Source organism: Protopterus annectens, chromosome 3.part1 (assembly GCF_019279795.1).
Source record: "Protopterus annectens isolate FY-2018-M chromosome 3.part1, PAN1.0, whole genome shotgun sequence".
Classification (NCBI taxonomy): domain Eukaryota; kingdom Metazoa; phylum Chordata; order Ceratodontiformes; family Protopteridae; genus Protopterus; species Protopterus annectens.
Genome location: NC_056732.1, coordinates 489,748,478 through 489,772,149, shown reverse-complemented (window position 1 = coordinate 489,772,149; position 23,672 = coordinate 489,748,478). Strand labels below are relative to the sequence as shown.

Genomic DNA, 23,672 nt, shown 5'->3' with positions numbered 1-23,672 from the left:
CATATGAATGTCGGCATTGTGAAATGTCGACCATTCGAAGGGGACCCATATAGATATATATATAGATATATACATATATGAATCTATATCTAATGGACAAAATTACATTTGGCCGAATTACACTTTACCGAGACCAGTAAACTGAAATTTCAAACTGCCGAAAACCCAAACAGTCGAACCACACTTTGTCGAACTCATATTGCTGAAACAACAACTAACGAACATGACACTACACACCTCCAACCCGTGCATCCATTTACTGTCATTTTATTTACATTAAATAGTTTAAGCACTATTGTGCAGGGGGCAAGCCCCCCTGCACTGCCCCCACACACCCTACATAAATATACTAACTCCGAGATCGCACTACAGTGGGGAAAAGAATACATTTCCTTTTTGTACTTTTATTCAGATGGTACAGGAATCCTTCAACAATGAGCATGTCCCTATCTCTCTGAGACTTCTCCATACTGTATAAACATCCTAAGGTTCTGGGTGAATCATGTGCCACATTCGCCATGATGTAGGCAGGTATGGTGTATGATTTACAGCAAACCAGTGATCTTTATATACTAAACATGCTGGAACTGCTTTACAGTTCCAATTTGGCAATTCAAGTTCGGCAAAGTGTATTTTCAGCTAATAACACTTTCGGCAAACTAGTCTCAGCAATTTAAGTTTTGGCTATATGTAATTTTGGCCATTAGATGTAGATTCACACATACACCGAAAGTGAAACCACTGATCATGCATTCACGAAAGTGCTTTTCACCAAAAAAGCACTTTCGCGAAAGTATGATAAAAATAGGGGAAATCAGTGGGGAATGCCTGTTGCTGAGATCGGAGTCCAGTGGGGATAAGGGAATATTCCCTTTTCCCCACTGTAGTGTGATCTCGGAGTGAGAATCTAAAAGTAGGGGGGGTGTGCGGGGGTGCTGCGTAAATTTTAGTTATGTGTTTTTTGTTTTTTATTTATTTTTTTTGTTTGTTTATTTTAGGGACTTTAGCGAAAGTGCTTTTTCGGTTAAAAGCGCTTTCGCTAAAGTGTGTTCGGTAGATGTGGATTCGGACTATTGAACTTTTGTTCAATAGTACGAGATCTATATATATATATATATATATATATATATATATATATATATATATATATATATATATATATATATATATATATATATATAAAACCATACATTGAATACATCAATTGTCGATTGACTAACAACTATGCATGCTCTGAGAAACAGCCTTAACACATGCAAACCTTAAGTTAAAAAACAAACAAGAAGTATTGTGTTTTGCAGGGTGATAAGCCCCCCTATATCCTCTTGGGGTGCTGTGCCCACACCCCCTGCTTATTATATATACCGACTCCAAGAATGCACAAACACAGAGCAATGGCATATTCTACAACTCTAAGAATTATTTGATTTTGGACACCTGTTGATGAGCTGTTTAGTCAATCATCAACAGTCAACTAAGCAGCTGTCAACCAAACACACATTTGACCACAAACATGGAGCCTATATGTGTGTATATATACAAATATTATATGGAATAATATCATATACCAGGTGCACTGAAAAAATGTATTGTACTTAAAACAAAACAAAACAATAAACTAGCAGTCTAGAATGATAAAAAACAAACTTTTATTAGCTGGTTGCAGTTAGTAAAGAGAGATAATCTGGTTTCTGTAATCCGTTACACAAGCTTCGTCAGTATCTAAACAAATTAAACGATCCTCTCCTTTTATATTACACCCCAGATCATATGATAAATAAAGACTAATAGCATGCAAACCATTTTTTTTGAAAAACAGACAAGCAGTATGGTGTCAAAAGAAGCTTTACCATTTACTAACCAAGCCCGATGCTGCTTAGCTACTAAATCAAACAAGATCAGACTCATTCTTTGAAACATGACCACTCACTTTTTTGATTCTTTACCTACATTATAGATGTTCATTGAGACCAGTATCTAAACAATTGGAACAATCAATTCCTTTTATAAAATACCACAACTCATGCAATAAATAAACACCAGTAACAGGCAAGGCAATTGGTTTTAAAAACACACAAGTAGTATGGCATAAAAGCAAGTATTACCAGGCAGTCTCACATCCAAATGATAATCAATCCCAGCTCGACTTAGCTTCCAAGAGCTGACTAGCTCAGTTTAGTCAAGTATAATAAGATCCTACATCTTTTTTTCTTCTTCATACAAATTATAAGTTCAACTAAGATGCAGTTTGAATGCATCTCTTTATAGAGATTTGGTGAATACAGTGCACCAGTTTTAAGTATCCAAAACCTTTCTTTAGAATCTAAAAAAGGGTTTTTACAACATCCTCAGCTGCACCATAATTTTTTATTTGAGCTATTCATCTGAATACAAATTTAACTGCAGGGTTAACCTTCTTGTGCTTATAGAGTGCACTTCTGTCTCTGGAGCAGTTAGTGTCACTTAAATGACACTCTTTAACAATAGCTTCCTCAAATGTCTTCACTACTGGAAAATAACCCAGCTGAAAGGCTGAAAAAGTTTCTATTAAAAACAGAGGTCCCTGGGGTTCACCATATATCCCCCATAATGCCTTTTCTCCTGGTGGGTCACCACTTTTGAGGGGTATTTAGGATATGTCACTTTGTTGTGTAGGTCTCATCCCTCCAGACAGGAAAACTTCTTCAGCACTGGGCTGTGAAGGGTCTGGTGACTTGTGGAGTGAAATACAGAGACAAAGGCCATACTGCAACCAGATATATATTTTTTCATTGAGTACTTACCCCCAAGTCTAACTTGGTTCATCTTGTTTAATTGTTGCACAATTAAACATTTTCAATAATTGTAAAAAAGATATAAATGCATCTGTTACTGCTAAAGCCATCAAAACAACAAGTTTTTAGTTGGAATTGTGGTAGTCAAAATGCAAAAAAACAGTGGCCTTTCACAACACCAAATCACATTTTTTATCTGATATTGGGGCTGTAGCTCTTGTATTCCTTTACCAGGCAAGGTATTCAGGGTAATTATGGTGTGAAGTTATCCTTAGCAAACCTGAAGATTTTTGAAGCTAAAGGCACAGCCTTTCTCATCTCAGCCATCAAATGAAGCATACCGATTGCTGTGTTGATCCTAAAATGGGTATACAAAACGTGGCTGGAATATATCAGTCTTTGCTTGAACTTGCATTCCAGAACACCTGTTTGTCTTAGATACATATACGTTCATCTCATGTCCTTCTTTCCTGTTTTTTTTTTTTAGGTACATATTTAAACTACTTTAATCTTGTTTCCTGTGGCAATTCTGTATCACATCTGTGCACTATACTGAGCTACTGTCATCCTAATGGTTTTTAATAAAACACTTTTACATTTTTTAAACAACTTTAGTCTTGATTACAAGAAACTGTGTGGTAACTTTCTCTGAGGTACATGAGAATTAAGATTTTGAATGCATACATCTTGTTTTTAAATTCATATTTTGTATTTCTTTCAAAACATAATCATCTCTAGACTCATAAATGGACTTGCTTTGATTTATGCAAATAACAGTTTGGCTCTTCTTTTATTAATGCTTTGCATTTGGGCTTTTGACATTCTGTTTATTACAACATGTATTTATTTACTTATTTTTCAGATCATCACAAAGAGTCATTCTGTGAAGCTGTACAAAATAATAACTTTAAACTATTGCCTGCAAATTACTTACCTGCTGCGACATTGAATAAGTCAGGTAATGTATGATGAAACTGTACTACCAGGGGATTAAGGATTGCCATAATGGTTAAAGTGTTTACCTCACAAACAAGAAGTGCAAAATTTGATTCTCACTGAGTGAAATTAATTAGGCTTAAAATGGCCCACAAGGGTAACTCCCCTATTACCTCAGTGTGAAAAGACAGCAGTAATTTTCATTGCATGAACTGTGCAGTACATTAAAGTATTACAAACAAACTCTTTGTTATAGTGTCTTACTCATTTTCCAAAGTATTAATTTCAAAACATTATTTAAACTATTCAGTGTTTGGAAATGTTTATTATGCTTCAGCAAAAAATATAAATTTTAATGCACTATTTAAATAAGTAAATGCTTCGAAGTCTAAGCATTGTACAGCCACAAAGTCAAAATAACAAAGTCTTATACAAGAAGAATAAAAATACGTATGGCAAGAAAAAAATAAATATTAAAAGATATTTAAAAGTAAAACAACTCCTTCAGTATGATTGAAATAAACTCTCTTAAAAGAATCATACTTCAGTCAACCTCTTGAATTAGTTCTCAGAGTTGCATAAATAAATTAGAAAATTTAACTAATTTTAGATGACTGGGGTAGGATAAGAAAGAGATTACTTGAAAGATTTTTCCAGATTGACCCTTGTACAGCTACCAGTCATACCTTTGATAACTTGAAGGACCAAGTCAGAAAATAGTGCCAAAAGTTCATTAAGTACCAGGATATATAGGCTCTGTACGGTAAAATAAATGAATAAATAAATGAATGAATGAGTAAATAAATAAACAAACAAATAAATACTTCCTAAATACCTTCTTGGCAGCTAGTATAAGTGGATCAAAAAATTAGTAAAATTACATGTATGATAACAAGTCAATAACTGTATTGCATTATTTGAAATCATATGCCCATGAGCTTCATTGCCATTTGAAAGCATAAGGCAGGGGACACTGCAAGAGGTTAGGCAAGAAGATCAAAGTAAGTGAATTATTTGAATTATTATAAGGTCAGATGATGAAATAAATTCCAGTTGCCCCATGTACCATCTTATTTATGAATGGCAACTCTTAGCCTAACCCTGCTGCTGCCCCTGACCTCAGTACTACATATTACCATACAAATAACCCTTTCCCTAACAGTATCATTACACAATATGAAAACAGACATGTACACACACACACACACACACACACACACACACACACACACACACACACACACACCATTTACCTCCTTTCCTAACAGAGACACACATGCATGCACACGCACACACACACACACACACACACACACACACACACACACACACACACACACACACACACACACACACACACACACACACACACACACACACACGCACACACACACACACACACACACACACACACACACACACACACACACACACACACACACACACACACACACACACACACACCACACATCAGTTCACTTTGAATAAAAAAAGTGATTTTTAAGTCCTATGTATGACTGAAGGGCAGGATATCAAATGCTACTTTTGTCAGTGGGTGTGACAGCTTTCACAACTCACTGAAATTGTTGTTAGTCAAATAGTGCTGCAGTTGAACCTAATTTGATCACTGAAGCACTGTATGTTTGATTGCTGTTTTCTCACAGTTGTGTGACTGTGCAGTTAGTATACCTAAGAAAGGGGATGCAGGGGCTGTGAGTATGATACATAGAGCTCCTATACAAAGCATGTTTTGCTTTATATTTTGTTTCATTACTATTGAGATTGGTGTATGTGTGCTTGTAGTGTTGTTGTGAAGTTCTGTATTTTCTTTCAGCAGTTGGTATAGATTTAATTTTTCTTTTTGCTCATTTATGCAGTCAGTGTTTCAGCATCAATGAAATGTGTGCTAATGTATTGAAAAGTTGATTATTAATAGCCCCCTGCACATCTTAGTAATGTGTGCTTACCCTAAAGCTAACCCAAACCCGCATCTATCTCTGACCATGTACCCTACCTTAGAAAAACAACTTCCATAACACTACCATCATGCTGACAAAACTAACCTGAATGCTTGGTAGGGTTATGGATTGTAAATCAGAAAAGGAAATTGATTTCCTTTTATGACCAACAGGTTTTTGGGTAATGGTATTTCCTGGTGAAATGAGCATTCAGCACATTATGGTCAATCATTTACGTATTGGACATTTAGCATGTCAAACATACAAAATGAAAATATAATCTCACACACACACACACACACACACACACACACACACACACACACACACACACACACACACAAACATACAAGTATTTGTTGAATTATCAAAATGCAAATGCAACAATACTGAAGTGGGCATTGCCAACATTTCAAAATTCAGTATATCGAAAAACTCCAAACATCTAAAACACAAACAATTGTAGGTGAAAGCATATCAATTCCTTTTGCTTTCAGATAGCCAAAACCGCACCACACAGTTAGGAAAATGTTGTCTGAATATTGGTAGTGTTACAGAAAGGGTTTTTGAAAGGCAAGCTGCAGAATATATATATATATATATATGTTTGTGTGTGTGTGTGTGTGTGTGTGTGTGTGTGTGTGTGTGTGTGTGTGTGTGTGTGTGTGTGTAGAAGGGTTTGCCATTAATGATTAAGGTCTTTACCTCACAGATAGAAGGTGCAGGGTTGATTCTGAGCTGTGGTTATAGGTTAGGCTTGTAATAATCTACAGACTGATAGCCTAGTATTTATGTATGAACCTATGACCTTTGTAGTGAGGCAAACACTGTTCTCTTCAGGGGTGAAAACATCATACTGCTTTGTTCTCATGCAGTAGATTCTGGGATTAAGGAAGAATCAAAAGCCTTTAGCACTCCTGATCCAACAGTGGCAGATCTGTGGCAAATCATTAATTCAGTAGGCCTCAAAGTTACCATTAAGACTGCAGCCACTGTTTCAACCTCAGCTGTACCTGGTTTGACAGGCGTTAGCTCCTTTATTATGACAGCTAATGCAGTGTAATAACTGGTTACTTCTGTGAGCAGCATTATACTCTGAGAATAAGGATATAGTGGTAGGAATGAGACTGTGATAACAGTAATTTCTCTAGTCTTTAAATGTAAACCAATACAAATTTGCAGATTATTTCTCATTTGTGGCTTGTTATTTATGTGTATAACTTTTTTATTTGCGCAGAAGTTAGAACTGAACTAGATATGTTTATCATATGTCTGATAGGATATGGCAGCTGAGTGGTCATTACAGCAACCATTAGCTTAACTGATAAGCTATATGGACATGACTGTGATGTCTCTGAACTCTTCTTTTGTTTTGACTTGAGCAAAAATAAGCTTGCATGAAACTCACAGCCTATATGAACATGTCCATGACCTTCAATTAAACACTGGCATCATGGCTATTACTAGATACAAATGTTTATGTGTTCTCTTCCCCAGGAGGTAAGAACTGGAGTATCAGATGGTTCATTGTACCTGTATTGTGATTGGGAATTATGTTTCTTTTTTTCTTGCTCTTATCCTCAACTCACCCAGAGCATAAAGTGATTAGTTTTTGCTGAGAACATTTGGGAATACTGTTTTAAATACACTTAGTTAATAAATGTTAATAGTTTGAAGCATTGTGAAGGGATATACCAAAATCTGTCCTCCAGACTCATACCATTAGGCATCAAAACTGTCATCTAGCATTTGTGTTATATCACAGAACATGTACTATTGAAACACCAATCAAAAACGATTTGCATGTTTAAACCTGATTAAGAAAGTGTGTGCTGAGGTATCCTTTCTGCAAGAAACAAAGCTAAAATAGCTGATTTTAGCAAGTTTTGTGCACATTGGTGATAATGGGCTGTAGACAGTTTAAATAAGTCAGAGGCAGAGAGGGATGTTATTTATTCCTATACACTGTCAACGCAATTGGACCAAAGCAATATCTTTATGGGATGCCATTGGTAGATGGAATGCTATCTTTTTTTTTTTTAACCAGATAAGCCTACTGAACACAAGTGTCTCTTTTTGGTGGTAACCCAGGAGAACTGTCTAGCCAAGTGACTTACAGAGTCAAGCAATAAGCAGAGGAGGTAGAATGAATCAAAGTGGGCTAAGGGAAGTGGGTTATTAACAGCTATAAGCCTTAATCATCTGTGCTAATTGCCAGGCTAAAGAATTAACATGGGAAAATTATTTTTGGGTGTTTCTGTTGGCCGATAAAGGATGGACCTTCACATTACAGTTCATTTTCAGATATCTAAGAGCATTGTCAGTCCATTAGCTCTGATTATTATAAGAAGTAATTTCTATACAGTGGCTGATATTTTTCAAGACAGGCTCCCTAAAGATAAACTTCATCTTCCATGACGTGCCATTTTGTCAACTGAGTTTGAACAAGATTATATTCTAATTGAGTACTCATAACTTTGGACTACTACCTCATCAGTACAATGTTACTTAATACACTTAATAAAACTTACATGTATCCGTTACCATTATCCGACTACAGCTATGTAACAATAGGCCTTAAAAAGATTGGTTGTGCATGAGTTTGCCCTCAAGGGAAATTAGTCCTAGTGATACTGCAGAAGAAGGAGGAATGTAAGCTTGTAAGGAGTTATGTGACTAGTTTTTGGGACAGAGTTCAGACTTTAGGGGGCATAATTGCTGAACAACATGAACAATATCTGCTTCAAACTATTAGTTAGACAAACTTTGGGACAGTTCTTCAGTGATATGGTTGCCAAATTGGAGCAACAAAAATCGCTACTAAGAAAATCAAGTATAGCCAGGAGAGACGTCCTGTCAAGATATTTTTTGTGGCAAATTCAGAAAATGAAAAAGGAATGTAAAACTATACAATTTTCAATTTTGCAAGATTAGACAGAGAAAAAAATGTTATACTGGGCCCATAATATTTTCTTTTTAAACTCCTTGCTATGAAATTAAAAGAAAGAAATCACAAGATTGCAATTTATAGTACTTAAGGTGACAAGGGCAGGATTCTGCATGACCCATATGGCACTCATAAGATTATGTCCATGTTCTCCAAAATATCTAAGGAGAGTAAATGAAAGTATCAGCTACAGCATTTAATGTTTCCTTTAAATCTATAGAACTTTTTTAGGGTACAACAGTTTGCTGCACATGAGCTAGAACAATATAACATCACAGGAAATCTTAACAGTGATATGTTGTCTGCAAACTGGTAAGACCTCTGGCCCACGTGGTTGACCTATCAGGTCTTATAAGAAATTAATTAAAGAACTTTCATGTTCCCTACATATGCTTCTTAGTGCAGTATTAGTAACAAAATTTCTACCTAAATCAAGCACCCTGGTAGCAAAATTCTTCTCAGCTGCAAATCTGGTGAAGATGTATCAGACATGACCTATTACCTCCCGTCTCACCTATATAGTATGAAACTAAGGTACTTGAAAAAGTTTTACACAGAAGATTTGAGCCTCTTCTGCCAAAGCTGATTCAACCATTTCAGCAATTATTTATTAAGAAAAGGCAGGATGTCATTGATTCAATAATGATTTGGCATAACATGTTCCTGTTCTGTCAGTATAAAGCCACCCCTATTGTAGCATTTTGTCTGGATCTGAAGAAACCTTTGACCCATGGTCACAGCACTTTTTTGGTGCATTCTTAAAGAATATGGCCTTCTATTTCATTGACTGCTCTCTGTTAGATATTACATAAGGATTGTCCATATTTTTTAATTATTAAAGATATTAATTCCTCCTTTTTCAACTTTAATAGAGGCAGTGTCAAAGATGCTTTAGCCCCTTTTATTAGTGTTGCCCACAGAAATCTTAGCATATTATATTAAACAAAAAGCACACAGTATCCTGAGTTTAGATCACTGTTCACAAAAGTTCCCAAGTTCTGAACAATTGGGTCACTTCTTAGAGGCATATTTAAGATGCATCCAGGGAAATTGTCAAGACCCATTGATGTAGTACTTTTAGCTTTTGATAGCACTTTTAGGACTTGGTCTTGTGTTATAATTGGTGAATAGACAGTTTCGGGTATATCTTGAGGGACAGATGGAGAGGATAGAGGTGAAGTTACAGCTGAGTTTATCAGCCAGTGTAGATTGGCTACATCTTCAGCCTCAGTGTATGTAACATTTTTCACAGTCAGCTCCGTACATTGCTGCATTGTGCTTTTGAGATGACAAACACAGCTGAAAAAGCTTTATGATTGCCTTTGTCTTGGGTAGCTATTTTAGTCTCAAACCTGGACTTGTTATATTTTATTAAGCTCCTGAGTTGCTTGCTTATTTCAGTGACAAGGGCTGTAGCATTCTTGGAAATACTCTTCTTACATTTTGTCAAAAATTCTTTTCTTTTACTGTAAAGCTTGTTGATATTTATGCTCTACCATAGAGGTTGGTTTTTAGAGATTGTCCAGCACTTTTTCCTATGGGGTACAGCTGCATCTATGCAGCTGATTACATGACGGTATAGTATGGCACTGTACTTTTCTTTGTACTCACTGGTATTAACTGGACTTGATGGGGATGTGAAATTTGCTAATGTATCATTTAAGAACAGGTAGTTTGTCTTGGAGAAATTACTAAAGGTACCTTGGCTGAATGGGATCTCTGGTTTCAATTTTATTTCAAAGGAGGCGGCTTTATCATCTGACCTAATAAGTGATGAAGTCATGCAAAGGATGGTGCAAGATGCTCTCTTATTAGTAAGGGCAAGATCCAAGATGTTGATTCCCCTAGTGGATTTTCTGACTAATTGTTCCAAGGCATTTGTATTTGCAAAGCCCAGGAATGTCTGCTTGTGCTGTCTATTGTTGGATAGTTTTAGATCACTCAAGAAAATTGTATTGAGTCTAATAGTGAGTGAGTCTAGTTCCTGTAGATAGGTCTTGTGGCTTTCTTGGGTAATATAGCAAATTCTATTTTTATTTAATTTATATGGGACCTTTCTGAGGGTTATTTCAACACGAAGAAGCTCTTCTTTAGCATGCTGCTTTACAAGCCTTAATCTGAGAGACGTCTGGATAAAGACTGAGACACCTCCACTTTTTCCGTCCTGCTCAGTAGTTGGTCTAAACATGTGAAAGACATTATAGCCCTCCATGTTATAGCTCTGGCTTTCCACCATTTTAAACCCTGGCTCAGTTACTACACAGATACTTACATCCTCCTGGAACAGGAGGGCTGTAGGGAGTGGAGTTTCTTGTTTATAGTCCTAGCAGTGATCAGTAACACCTTCACATTTTCCTTTGCTTATTCCGTTATGTTGGTAGGTTTATCAGGCTGGTATTGCCTAAAAAAGATACTATTGGAGTGGACAATGTGATTGCTAATAAATGAAACCCTAGAGTAGACAGAAGTAGGCCATCCTTGGCAAAACAGCATGGTCTATCGATCATATCCTCCCATGTTGATAAATATTGGACCCCATTTGAATAGCACCAAAAACTAAGCCAGTTTTGGCTGGGGAACTGCCTTTATTCTCAGGTTTGGATATGGTGATAGTTAAACATTGTATTACTGGAGTCATGTTACATCAAATACTGATCTACACTATAGAGAAGTCTTTCTTTCAATACAAATATGATATAAGAGTGAAATAAGTAAAAATAAGAATAAATGCATATTCAGTACATTGTATCCACAATAATTCTATGACAGGCAATTAATGATATGGCTGTTTTCTGAAGTGACTAAAATTCTGTTTGAGTAAAGTGTATGATATTTTTGTTTTTGGTGGGGAGATAAATCCCAGTGCCGCTGATATATTATAGCAGGAAGCTTCCCTCCATTTATTCCTGTAGTTATTATTTTATATAACTTCTGTCTTTTTTTTTTGTTTTGAGTTATTCCAAATCCTTTCCTGATAATTTATTTTATCAATTAAAGCTAGTTCTCCCCCATTAGCATGTTGATCTATATAAGTGAGTTGGTGCATAATGTTGCTTTCATTTGTAAATTTACACAAGGCTTTTTCCTTGCCTTTGTCATCACTCTGTGCTAGTTTTAATCTAAAAGTAAATATGATATCTTAGCTTTTTCAGAATATTGCTAATATATATCCCATTACTCTGTTGCCTTTTTGTATTATTACTTTCTGAGTATGACATTTTGAAAATATTTTAGTTTATCTTTCCTTCATGATGAGTAGTCTCTATAGATGGTACGGTGAATATTAAGAAAGCTAAAATCAACTTTATTTAATTATAGGAGTTCTTTTACTGGGAGATGCTTACAACATCAGGCATCCACTTACTGGTGGAGGGATGAGCATAATACTGAGTGATATAGCAATATGGAGAAACTTGCTTCAGAATATTCCATGGTTAGATAACTATGAAGCGATACTTCAGGTAAGGCATTTCTAATTTTATGCCTGTAAAAAATTAATTTAGATGCCAAAAGTAACAACTGGTAAAATCATGCAGATTATATTTAGAGCTGAAGGCATTTTTCTACTTGTTTTTTTTTTTTTTTTCTTTCTCATAAAGCTGCTACCTAGATGCTGTTAGAATACACTGCAAATATCTTTGAAAACAGAGTCAAGGTGGCAGTGTCAAAGAATCAAATATCATATTTATGATTCAACAAAAATGCAGACCAGACATTAAATCTGTTACAAATAAGGATACTTTTTCAAAACTAATGTGTTTATTATGATGTACCTGCAATTGTAGGAACTGCCTTTATTTTTAAGTTTGGATATATTTCTTGACAGCAATTCCAGGAACTGACTTAATTCTTATGTTGGCTGTATTTGTTGTAGGTAGTTCTAGGAACTAACTTTATTCTCAGGTTTAGATATGTTTATTGACAGCAGTTTTAGAAGGTGCGCTTATTCTCATGTTAGGATATATTCTTCTGCAGCAATTTCAGAAACTGCCTTTATTCTCAGGATTGGATACATTTGTTGACAGCAGTTCTGGAAAACTGCCTTTTTTTCTCATGTTTGGATATATTTGTTGACAGCAGTTCTAGGAATTACCTTTATTCTCAGCTTTGTATATATCTACTGATAGCAATTCTAGGAACTCCCTTTGTTCTCAGGTTTGGAAATATTTATTGTCAGCCTTTCTATAAACTGCCTTTTTTCAGGTTTGGACATATTTGTTGACAGCAGTTCTAGAAATTACATTTATTCTAAGGTCTGGATATATCTGCTAATAGCAGTTGTAGGAAATCCATTTGTTCTCAAGTTTGGAAATATTTGCTGATAGCACTTCTACAAACTGCATTACTTCTCAGGTTAGGATATATTCTTCAACAGCAGTTTTAGAAGCTGCCTTTATTGTCAGGGTTGGATATATTGGTTGGGAATCACTACTAAATACCGAACACTCAAAATCCTGGCGCTTAAAACATCAAGACCACATGCCCGAAACCCCACAATACCGAATATTTAAAACCGCGAAATTCAAAATCGTGAAAGTTACACAACCAAACAGCGCACACACAAACATACACACACCTTCCCTCCACAACCAAACAATGCATCCTACACTAGACATAGGTAGGGGGGCAAGCCCCCTTGCACCCCCCACACCCCTCTACTTTATTATTCTAACTCTGAGATTGCACAAACAGACACACAAGGCAAACTCACACCCACACATTACAGTCCCTCACACACACACACCACAGTCACAACACACACTTACACACACTACACCCCTCCCAAACACACTTACACACACATACTTACCTGAACCACAACACCAGAAGTGCTAACGCAAAATCCCTTAACATCGGGATTTTGCATTTCGCACTTCTGGTCTTTCGGTAATGCAGGGTTTCGGTCATCTGGTCTCATTGTTTTCAGCGTCGGGATTTTGGGCGTTCAGTATTTCGTAGTGATCCCATTGGTTGACACCAGTTCTGGAGAACTGCTTTTATTCTCAGATACAGAACTCCATGTTGCTTACCACTGAGGATTATGAGTGCATGTCAAAATGTTATATGTTCTACAGTCTGATTCGACTAAGATCATCTATCTCCTCAGTTGTATAAACATACATGAAATAATAATGAAAACTAATAAGGTCATTGTGTTAACAACAGCATATACCAAAAGCACACATATCACAAGATGCTACACTACCTCAAAGGTGTGCATACTGAAGGAAGAATAAGTGTTTTGTTGGAAGGCCTGCGGTTTCCTATGTTTCTGGCAGATTTTACTGCCCTGAAGCACACATCCGCTCTTCATATTACACTGATTATATCTACAATGGTGTCTGTGACTCAGCAGGTACCATATTCTACCCTGATACCTAGAACATTAGAAGGCAGTGGGGTCTATCCTGGGTTCTAGCCACCTGCCAGATACATGGATTCATTTACTAATGCTGGTAATGCAATGCAGCTTTAAGGGGTGCTGTACTATCGATATGCTATCACTCAGAAGAAACATTAAACTGAAATCAGTCAGTTTTATACTTTTCAACTGTCCAGATTTTCACAGAATGCCCAGATTTTTGTCTCAACATTTTGATCTGTTCCTTATAAAATTTGTGGTTTTCTGGCAAATCACGGGGATTATGTGAGGAATGAAATCACTAAATAATGAAATACATTTGAGTTTCAGATGTCATATCTTTTACAAAATACATTCTCACACAAACCTTGTTATTCTAACTATTTTCTAAGTTTATAAAAGCAATATTTAAAATCTGTCCCTATTTTTAGTTCTTTGTCCCCATTAGGTCAGGCTTTGTCCAGATTTCCTGGGCTAAGAGGTTGATTGCACGAGATGATGGTAGCTCAAGTGGGAGCTATAGTGAAACTCATCTGCAGGCCAATGGAACATGACCATTTAACCATGACTGGCATTGTTTTTCCAAAAGGGAGAAGAATAGGGGAATAAATGTCATCAGCAAAAGGTAACATCCATGAGAGAGAGAGAGAGACAGACAGGACTGGCTATAATTAGTGCTGTTAAAAATCTGATGGTTTAAAATATTTCCCTTACCTTTGTTAAACAAAAAAAATTGCAGAAATAAGACCAAAAATGGAGCAAACAGTTGACCCAGATAAAAATAAGTCAAAACAAATGCTGCACAAAAGTCAGCTAGAAGGAATACACTTTAATGAGTTTAAATAAAATGGACACAAAAATAAAACCAGAGATGAGCGCTTTTGCAACTCATGGTTGTTTCTTCAGATCTAATAAACAATTAAAAATCAGAGCATATATAATATAATCAATTATATAAGAATCAATCATCATCTCAAACCTCTAGACCTCAGGGCCGGTTTTAAAGAAACATTTTAATTTAAACCCATACCCCCATTAGCTGCTAGCATAAAAATTCATTCAACCTTTAAACACTCCGTGCAAGTCTTAACCTCACCCCCTCTAGCAGTAACTCGATAATTCTCAATTACCATAAATGTAAACCAATGTGTGATACCTTCTTTGATGGTATGCTTAGCCAACGCATTCCTACGATCACCTTTATTAATTGCATACATGTGCTCCCTTATACGGTCCCTGAGACATCTGTTAGTCTTGCCTACATAATATGAAGTACAAACCTCACACATAGCCAAGTAAACCAAGTCTTTCATGCGACAGTCTGCATATAATTCAAACTCAAACAAGTGTCCACTGAGGGGATGTATGAAACATTTATCAGTCTTAATATATATGCATACATTACAAGTTCCACAGGGATGGGTCCCAACCCTTTTTAAAGCTTCTCTGTGTATAATGCTATAAGCTGAAGGTTTGTAATAAAGCATCCTTTTTAAAGATGGATTATTTTTAAAAACAAACTGGTCCACTATCTAAAACTTCTCTATATTTCGAGTCTGACATTAAAATCTTTCAGTGCTTTTTAATAATATTGCAAACAGAACCAACATCACTTGAATATGTAAGAGACATCCTAAGGTGATCATCACTATGATTCCCATCATTAATGTCAACATCACTTGTGTCCAAGTAGGGCCTAGCTCTATTACATCTAAGTGATACAACATCATTATGCACCTGTACAATATCTAATTCGGAATATCCTCGCTGCTTAAATTAATCTGCCAGGGGGTCAAAAGAAGCATACATATCACTATCTTTAGTCTGCAATCTGGCATTCCTAAAAAACTGACCCTTCATCACATTCAACTTCAACTTGTTGGAATGCATACTACGGGCGTGTAACTTATTGACTTTACAAGGTTTCTTATACATGGTGGTGTCCAAACCACCCGCAGTCCTGCTAACATGAATGCTAAGAAATCAGTGGATGAACTAGAATACTTAAAGGTAAGTCTAAGGAATCCAGTGGTAATTATATACTACACATGCATTTAGAAGTATTCTTTTCTATTCATATGCAGAGAGGCATACATAATGCATTAATGGTACTGTTTTTTTCCCCCACTGTTATGGCATTTAAATGTTTCCTGGCATAATTTTAATTAGCAATCTTGTTTTGTTTTTGTTTTTTTTTCCTTATTCTAGTATTATGATGGGTTTTATTATTATTATTATTATTATTATTATTATTATTATTAGTAGTAGTAGTAGTAGTAGTAGTAGTATTTTAATGAGACCTGGTATTTATTTAAAGTCCCTTTTGATGTCTGTCAACCGGAAGTGTCAGTTTCTGACTTTTGAACTTGCTAATAAAATGGCATTGTTGACAAGCTCTCATGTGGTTTTATCTAAACAGATCATGTTATATTGCTCATTATGATTCCCCAACTCTTTCACCTCTACAAAAAATATGTTTAATTAACTTGATTACCTATTTGCAGGGTTACTTTTAGAAACAGAGTTTGTTACTCTCTAATGTGTTCACCCAGTGGTAGGTGAGTGGCTTAATCTTCTACCAATCCTGTGTATTAAAATGTTTGATTTCTTTTTATATTATAGCATCTAGTGTTTAGTCTTCAGCAGTTTCTGAAAAATAAGTTTCACCCAGTTATACATGCCAGTAAACAATATATAAATAATATTAATTAAATAAATACCACATACATTTGAAAGAAAACATCATGGATACATTTTAAACAGTTCTATGCAACCTGGTTGGAAAATTCCTGCATTAAAGTTCTTGTTAAGAAGAAAACCTAGAGATCAAAAATAGCAGATTATGTTTTATATATGAATATATACACCTGGTATTTGTAAATTGCATTTAAATACAGTGAAAACTGCTTTTAAAATTGCACTCTCATGGCTATTTTAGATATATAATTAATCTGAAAACACTCTAAACCATTGTAGTCCATTTGACTACAAATGCATGAATATGTTTTGTGTCTTTGTTGCATTAGTGAAACAACTGTTGTATTATAGTACCATGTCAACACTTGAGAGTATATCTACTAGTGTTAAGACACACATGCATTAAATACAAATCTGGATCATGCTGTAGGGTAAGGCTCCTATATTAAATAATTATGCATGTATTAGAGTTTAAACAAAATTAAATGCTTTGGATCCAGTGCAGTTTTCCAAAAGAAAACAATGTTTTCATCACAGAATACTGAACAGTGCGTTCTGTGGGGTACAGATCATGTCCACACCACATTTAACAACTTTGAGTCACACACTCATCAACATACAATGACAGGCCAATAGACTGAAGTACCTACACCAGAGAATACATTACAGATAATAATAATATCAACATTAAAGGCACTTCATGAAAAACCTTGCATACAGTTATCAAACCTGCTAGTCTGGTAGGCATATCCTAGAGAACATTGGTTAGCAATCACCTATCTGCTGAAAGAGCTAAAAAATAAATGTAAAATTTGAGTCAAAATGATTACAGGCATATCCACTTTTCATTTAGCCCTAAAAGGCTATGTATTGCTGAATAACTATTTCATAATATGCAATCACTTTAAGTAAAAACTCCAAAGTCTATCCCTTATTATCCTACTCAGTCTCTTTTCCAGCTTATCACATGCACATTTCCCAATAAAAGACAACTCCTACCACTGCAAGCTTTGCTTCTACATACTACACTTCTTCCTCCCTCCTATACTTTGTCCATCCCATATTGCAGTCTGCTTCCAACCTATCTGTAAGATCTCTGCAATAACAAATTATATTAATTCCACAGCACATTGACATACATAATCTGTAAAATTAAAAACAGGCACTAGACATCTTTCATCTAGCAGACACTAAGCAAAGTATGCCTCAAATGTATATGTACATGTGTGTAAAAAAGGTTTTGCAACTTGTACTCAGGTTTTCGTTAAAAAAATGATTCTTATAAACTGTAGCAAACTGCTTGCTACAAATGTAGCAAGCAGTTGCTACAGTTTATACCCTGCCTTCATGGAGCAGTACACTGCTCGGGTTTTAGTTAGTAGTCTGAACAATTAATTTACCCAGTGTGGGACTAGACTCCACAGCCTTCTGAACCAAATGTGAGTGTACTACCTGTTGCCGCACTGACACTGCTATATGTAGAATTCAAAGGAACAAACTTTATATCCTGACCTGACTAGTAAGGACATTACACTGGGGGGGGGGGGGGTTAACACTTCCCCATGTTTGTGAGGACTGATTCAAGTATGTTAGGACCCCTGTGGCATATGGACTAGCTAGTCTAGAGTGTTTCTGTTGACAAAGTTCAAGAATCTCTAGGCCTGCATCTTAGGTTGTTTATGATTCCCAGTTAATATTAGGTAATCACCAATGAATATGGTATTGGGTTGAATTGGGAGAGTCTTCAGTATTTTCAAGAATGTGATATGTGCTCCATAGGTTATAGAAGGAGATATATAGCTTGCCAAAATATGGTATGGGACTTTACTGTTTCACAAGTCTTGAGGTGTGTTTGTGTTTGATGTAAAATGAGACTACTCAACCATTTGTCCCTTCCTGTGCTGTAGATGGGTCTAAATGTGTAGAAGACACTATAACCCTGCACTGCTGGGGTACTCTCCATGGCTTTCAACCATGTCTCAGTAAATGCACAGACATCTGTATTATCCAGGGTGAGGAGGGCTTGGAGGGAGTAGAGATGTCCTTCATGGATGCATCTGCAGTCATAACAACTGGGTTGTCCTGTCGTCAGGCAGCCCTTCGGGTCCGATTCCAAAGTCGGGTCCGCTTTGGCTGATGTCGCACTTCACCCGGCGTCATCTCTGCTGGTCTTCGGTATAAAGGCATCAGCCGGCGCCATTTTCTTCAGTCTTTCTTGCCGTGGCGCAAGCAGAAGCTGTTCGCAAGTGCCGGTCGGTCAGATCCAGAGATTACTACTACGAATACTCCTTCAAGACTTCTAAAAGCTAAGTACCCGTTGGGGACTCTTTCTTGCCTCAGCCGATGTCAGAAAAAGTCAATAACTGTTTAACTTGTGGGAAACAAGTACCTCATAAAGATTTCCACTCTTACTGTTTGCCTTGTTTAGGCCCAGACCACGACGTAGCAGCCTGTTCGGCCTGTGCTTCATTCAACCGATGAACGCTTAGACGCCGGTCGTCGGAGTTTGCTGAACAGTTTTTCGGCTCTGAATTTGTACATTATGCCGTCGGATCCTCCGACTACCCAAATTGTTAAAAACGCGAAAGAAAAAGACCGACACTCGCGGTCCGCGGTTTTCCGCCGAAACCATGGTTAAGCAAACCAAAGTGTCTCGGTTTCGGCTGAAACCGAGAAAACTGATCAGAGTACAGCCGAATCAATGACTACTACTGAGGTTCGGTTACCTTACTTGAATCGGCCTCAGAAATTTTACCTACTACAGTGGTTACTAGTGACTTATCAGACACCATCCCTTTGGATGTCTCTACCCCAGCACGTGGTGCTGCTAGGCCTCCTGCAGCCATGTCTATTAAGGCCTTCGCCAGGGCTAAAACAGCCAAATCTACTAAGTCGGTGCCTGTTAAACCCCCCCTCAACCAGGCCCACTTCTAGTTCACAAATGCTTACTCTGGCAGAAGATTTAATATCCTTAATTAGGGGATCTCAATCTCACCCAGACAGGGCCTCTCAGCCCCAGAAAAGAGACCTAGAGCAGAGCCCCGAGCCTGTGTCCTCTGATGATTCTGCGGAAGACTCAGATATTACAGACCAGCCAGAGGCTCCTTTCTCCAATTTTGAGGATTCAGATGCTGAAGAATCCATTCCAGCTGCTTCCCCACCAGAAGAATTCTCCTTTGGGGAAACCTTACATGCCATGAGAGAACATTTCCAATGGCAGGAACAGGATTTTTTCAGACTCCAGAAAAAGACTTAGGACTTTTCTGCACCTACCACAACACAGGCCCTTAGCTATACCTCCTGTCCTCTCTGTTGTGGACGATGCATTTAATGATGTTTGCACTGCACCAGATTCTTTACCTCCAGCACCTGCCAAAGCAGATAGATTTTACAGGGTGCCAGACACTCATCATCACCTATACAAGGCCCCACTTGCAGACCCCGAAACTATATCCCAGGGCCCTAAGGCAGTAGCCTCAACCACAGCAAAACCCTATTCCTTCTGAAAGGGAAGCCAGGTCTTTAGACAGATGGGGCAAAGAGGTTTACACCTCTGCTACTCTCTCAGCTAGAGCTTTAAACTGTCAGTTTCACATGATACAATACCAAGAGTTTATGCTTGATCAGTTAACTAAAAAACTATCCTCTGATGACTCTATAGATAAGAAAAATCTATTAGAAATGGTAAATAACATACAACAGGTTAGTAACCATTCCTTAAAATGTGGCTATGATGCACTGGAGGCTTCATTTAGATCAGCCATGACTGGCACAGCGATAAGAAGACATGCATGGCTGAAGGAACAAGTTTTACCAGATCATGTTAAAGCTAAGTTATTAGATGCTCCTATGGATAAGACCAGTTTGTTTGGTACACCTGCCCAGCAGGTAATAAAGAAAATGGAAGAAAAGGCAAAATCTGTACAAACGGTTAAAGATTTCTTGCAGGTTCAGCCCCCAAGGTTTAGCAGGAACTGGCCTGCCAAAAATTGGTCCTTTCCTGACTCCACAAGATCCCAAAGGGGCAGGAATAGACGTTCCAGAGGCAGAAATCAATCCAGAGGGGGTGCCTACAGAGGACGACAGTGGCAAGGTAATAACAGAGCCACAGGCACAGCCGCTACCACTACAACAGGGCAATCACAGTGACTTGATTCTAACTCCGCCTACCAGGGAACAAATAGCAGCACCCCTAGGCGGAAAATTAACCTTATTTTCAAAGAACTGGCACTATATCACAAAAGACAAGTGGATTTTGCAAACCATAGACCAAGGTTACCGGTTCCACTTCCACACTATACCAGTCAAGAGGAATGCCAAACCTACCTCCAAATCAAAAAACAGAAGCTCTACAGCAGATAATCCAATTAACAAAGATGAGAGCTGTGGAAAGAGTACCAATAACAGAACAAGGCAAAGGATTCTACTCCAGACTATTCCTAGTTCCAAGAAAGGAAAAAAGTTGGAGACCTATTCTCGATCTGTCCACCTTAAACACATACATCATTGTCCCAAAATTCAAGATGCTGACCCTACAGCAACTTCTTCCCATGCTGGGCAAGGAGTGTTGGCTGGTAACTCTAGATCTCAAGGAGGCATACCTGCACGTCCCCATTCGACCAAATTGCAGAAGATACCTCAGATGTCTTGCAGGATCAGAGCACTATCAATTCTCAGCATTGCCCTTTGGCTTATCTACTGTGCCCAGAGTATTCACAAAATGCCTGGCGTCAGTAATCTTCACTGCCACTACAGACTACAGGGAATCCAAATTTATCCATACCTGGACGACTGCCTGCTACAAGGGGACAACAAAAGCAAGCTGACAACAGATTTACAAAGGGTCATTTACTTGCTACAAGCACTGGGATACACAGTCAATTTGCAAAAATCAAGGCTGATTCCATCCCAAACAAGGACATTCTTAGCTGAATTGGACACAGTAAAACAAATGGCATTCCTAACTGCAGAAAACAAAAAGATCTCCCTTTACTTCTTGGCACTAACAAACCACAGCAAGCTAACAGCAAGAAAAGTTCTGCAGGCCTTGGGCTTCATGGCATCATGCATAATCTTGGTTCCACATGCCAGACTGCATATGAGAAAACTACAGTGGTACCTAAAGAATTTATGGTCCCAACACAGGCACAGCCTAGAAGCAGAAATTCCACTAATTCCATGCCTAAAACAGGAGTTCCTATGGTGGGCTCAAGCATGCCAGTCAAACCCAGGCTTACCCTTTCACAAATATCAAGCAAGCCAAACCATCACAAACGCCTCAGACCTAGGATGGGGGCTCACATGCTGGACAAATGCGTGCAAGGATTGTGGGCCTTAGGACCAGCTTCACCTGCATCAACCTAAAAGAAATGCTGGCAGTAAAACTGGCAATCCAAAAATTCAAACCATTTCTCAAAGAAGGCCATTTGATGATAAGGACAGACAACACCACAGTCATGTGGTACATCAACAAACAGGGAGGCACTCATTCATACCCCCTATGCAGAATGACTTTGGACCTTTGGAACCTGGCACTCAGCTACAACATCCAGTTACAGGCAATGTTTGTACAGGGAAAGGAGAACACTCTAGCAGACATGTTAAGCAGAACCACCTCGGATGCTCACGAATGGATGCTACACCCGGACATCTTCAAGACCATCGCAAAGAAATGGGGAATGCCACAAATAGATCTATTAAGCTTCCCCTCTCAACCACCAGCTCAAAAATTCTGCACAAGGACATTCCATCCACTAGCATCGAAAGTGGATTCGCTCTCCTTCAGTTGGAAAGGCCTGACAGCATATGCATTCCCACCTCTTCCCTTGATACACAAGGTATTACTAAAAATCAAGGAGGAACATCCAAGGATAATCCTGATAGCTCCAAACTGGCCAAGACAACACTGGTACCCACTGCTGAGGAGCATGTCTCGGGACAAAATGTGGTCAATACCCTGATGCCTTTGATGTTAACTCAGAACAACTACAGCATCATGCATCCAAACCTAAAAACGTTGCAGCTGACTGCATGGCACATCACATAGCAGCAACTATTCCAGATCTCTCCCAAAGGGTTAAAGACATTATCCTTGAAGCCAGACCTTCAACAAGAAGGAACTATGCAGGAAATGGAAAAGGTTTGTCATTTGGAGTGCTGAAAGAGGGAAGGATGTGTCAAATATAGATATGGCTAACATTCTGGAGTACTTGGCAGAGCTTCTACATACAGGCCTGTCCTATTCCTCCATCAAGATACATGCATCAGCTATTTCAGCAGAATACAGCTTTGATCCACCTGTCTTCTCACATCCTCTACTCAGGCAGTTCCTCAGAGGGATCAAGAATGTAAAACCTCCTAGGAAACCACCACTGCCAGCTTGGGATTTGAACTTTGTGCTAGAAAAGTTGACACTGCACCTTTTGAACCAGCAGCAACAGCAGACCTACAGCATCTTTCATGGAAAACTGCTTTCCTACTGGCAATAACCTCAGCAAGGAGGGTTTCTGAACTTCAGGCCCTAATGGCAGTACAACCCTTCCTAATCTTCCACCAAGACAGAGTGTCCATGAGGACTAATCCTACATTTATGCCTAAGGTGGTATCCAGAGTGTCCTTAAACCAGGCAATCCACCTACCTACCTTCTTCCCCAACCCACAAAACAGAGGGGAAAGAATGCTGCATACCTTGGATGTACACAGACAGCTACGCTACTACCTGGACAGAACAAAAGTAACAGAAAACTGACCAGCTAGCTTTTTGTAGCCTATGCAACAGGAAGGAAGGAAAAGCAATTTCAAACAGACAATCTCCAAATGGATAGGAAATTGCATACGATTCTGTTACTCCTTCCATGGAAAACCAATTCCACAGAACATACGACCTCATGACCTCATTCTACAAGAGCAACAGCCACTACCACAGCCTTCTTGAGGAGTGGCAACCAAGGACATTATTGAGGCGGCTACTTGGACCTCCGTGCATACATTTGCCAAGC

General features: G+C 38.0%; 1 protein-coding gene across 4 annotated transcripts in view; it reads left to right on the top strand.

Annotated features, from left to right (window-relative positions):
- The window catches only part of LOC122798186 (squalene monooxygenase-like), a 1,096,774-nt gene that overhangs the window by 497,433 nt on the left and 575,669 nt on the right, over positions 1 to 23,672 (top strand). For all 4 annotated transcript variants that reach the window (XM_044066929.1, XM_044066933.1, XM_044066931.1 and 1 more), the window contains exons 7-8: positions 3,637 to 3,732; positions 11,934 to 12,076. In XM_044066929.1, the coding sequence (XP_043922864.1) occupies positions 3,637 to 3,732; positions 11,934 to 12,076 (239 nt within the window). The remainder of the gene's footprint in view (positions 1 to 3,636; positions 3,733 to 11,933; positions 12,077 to 23,672) is intronic.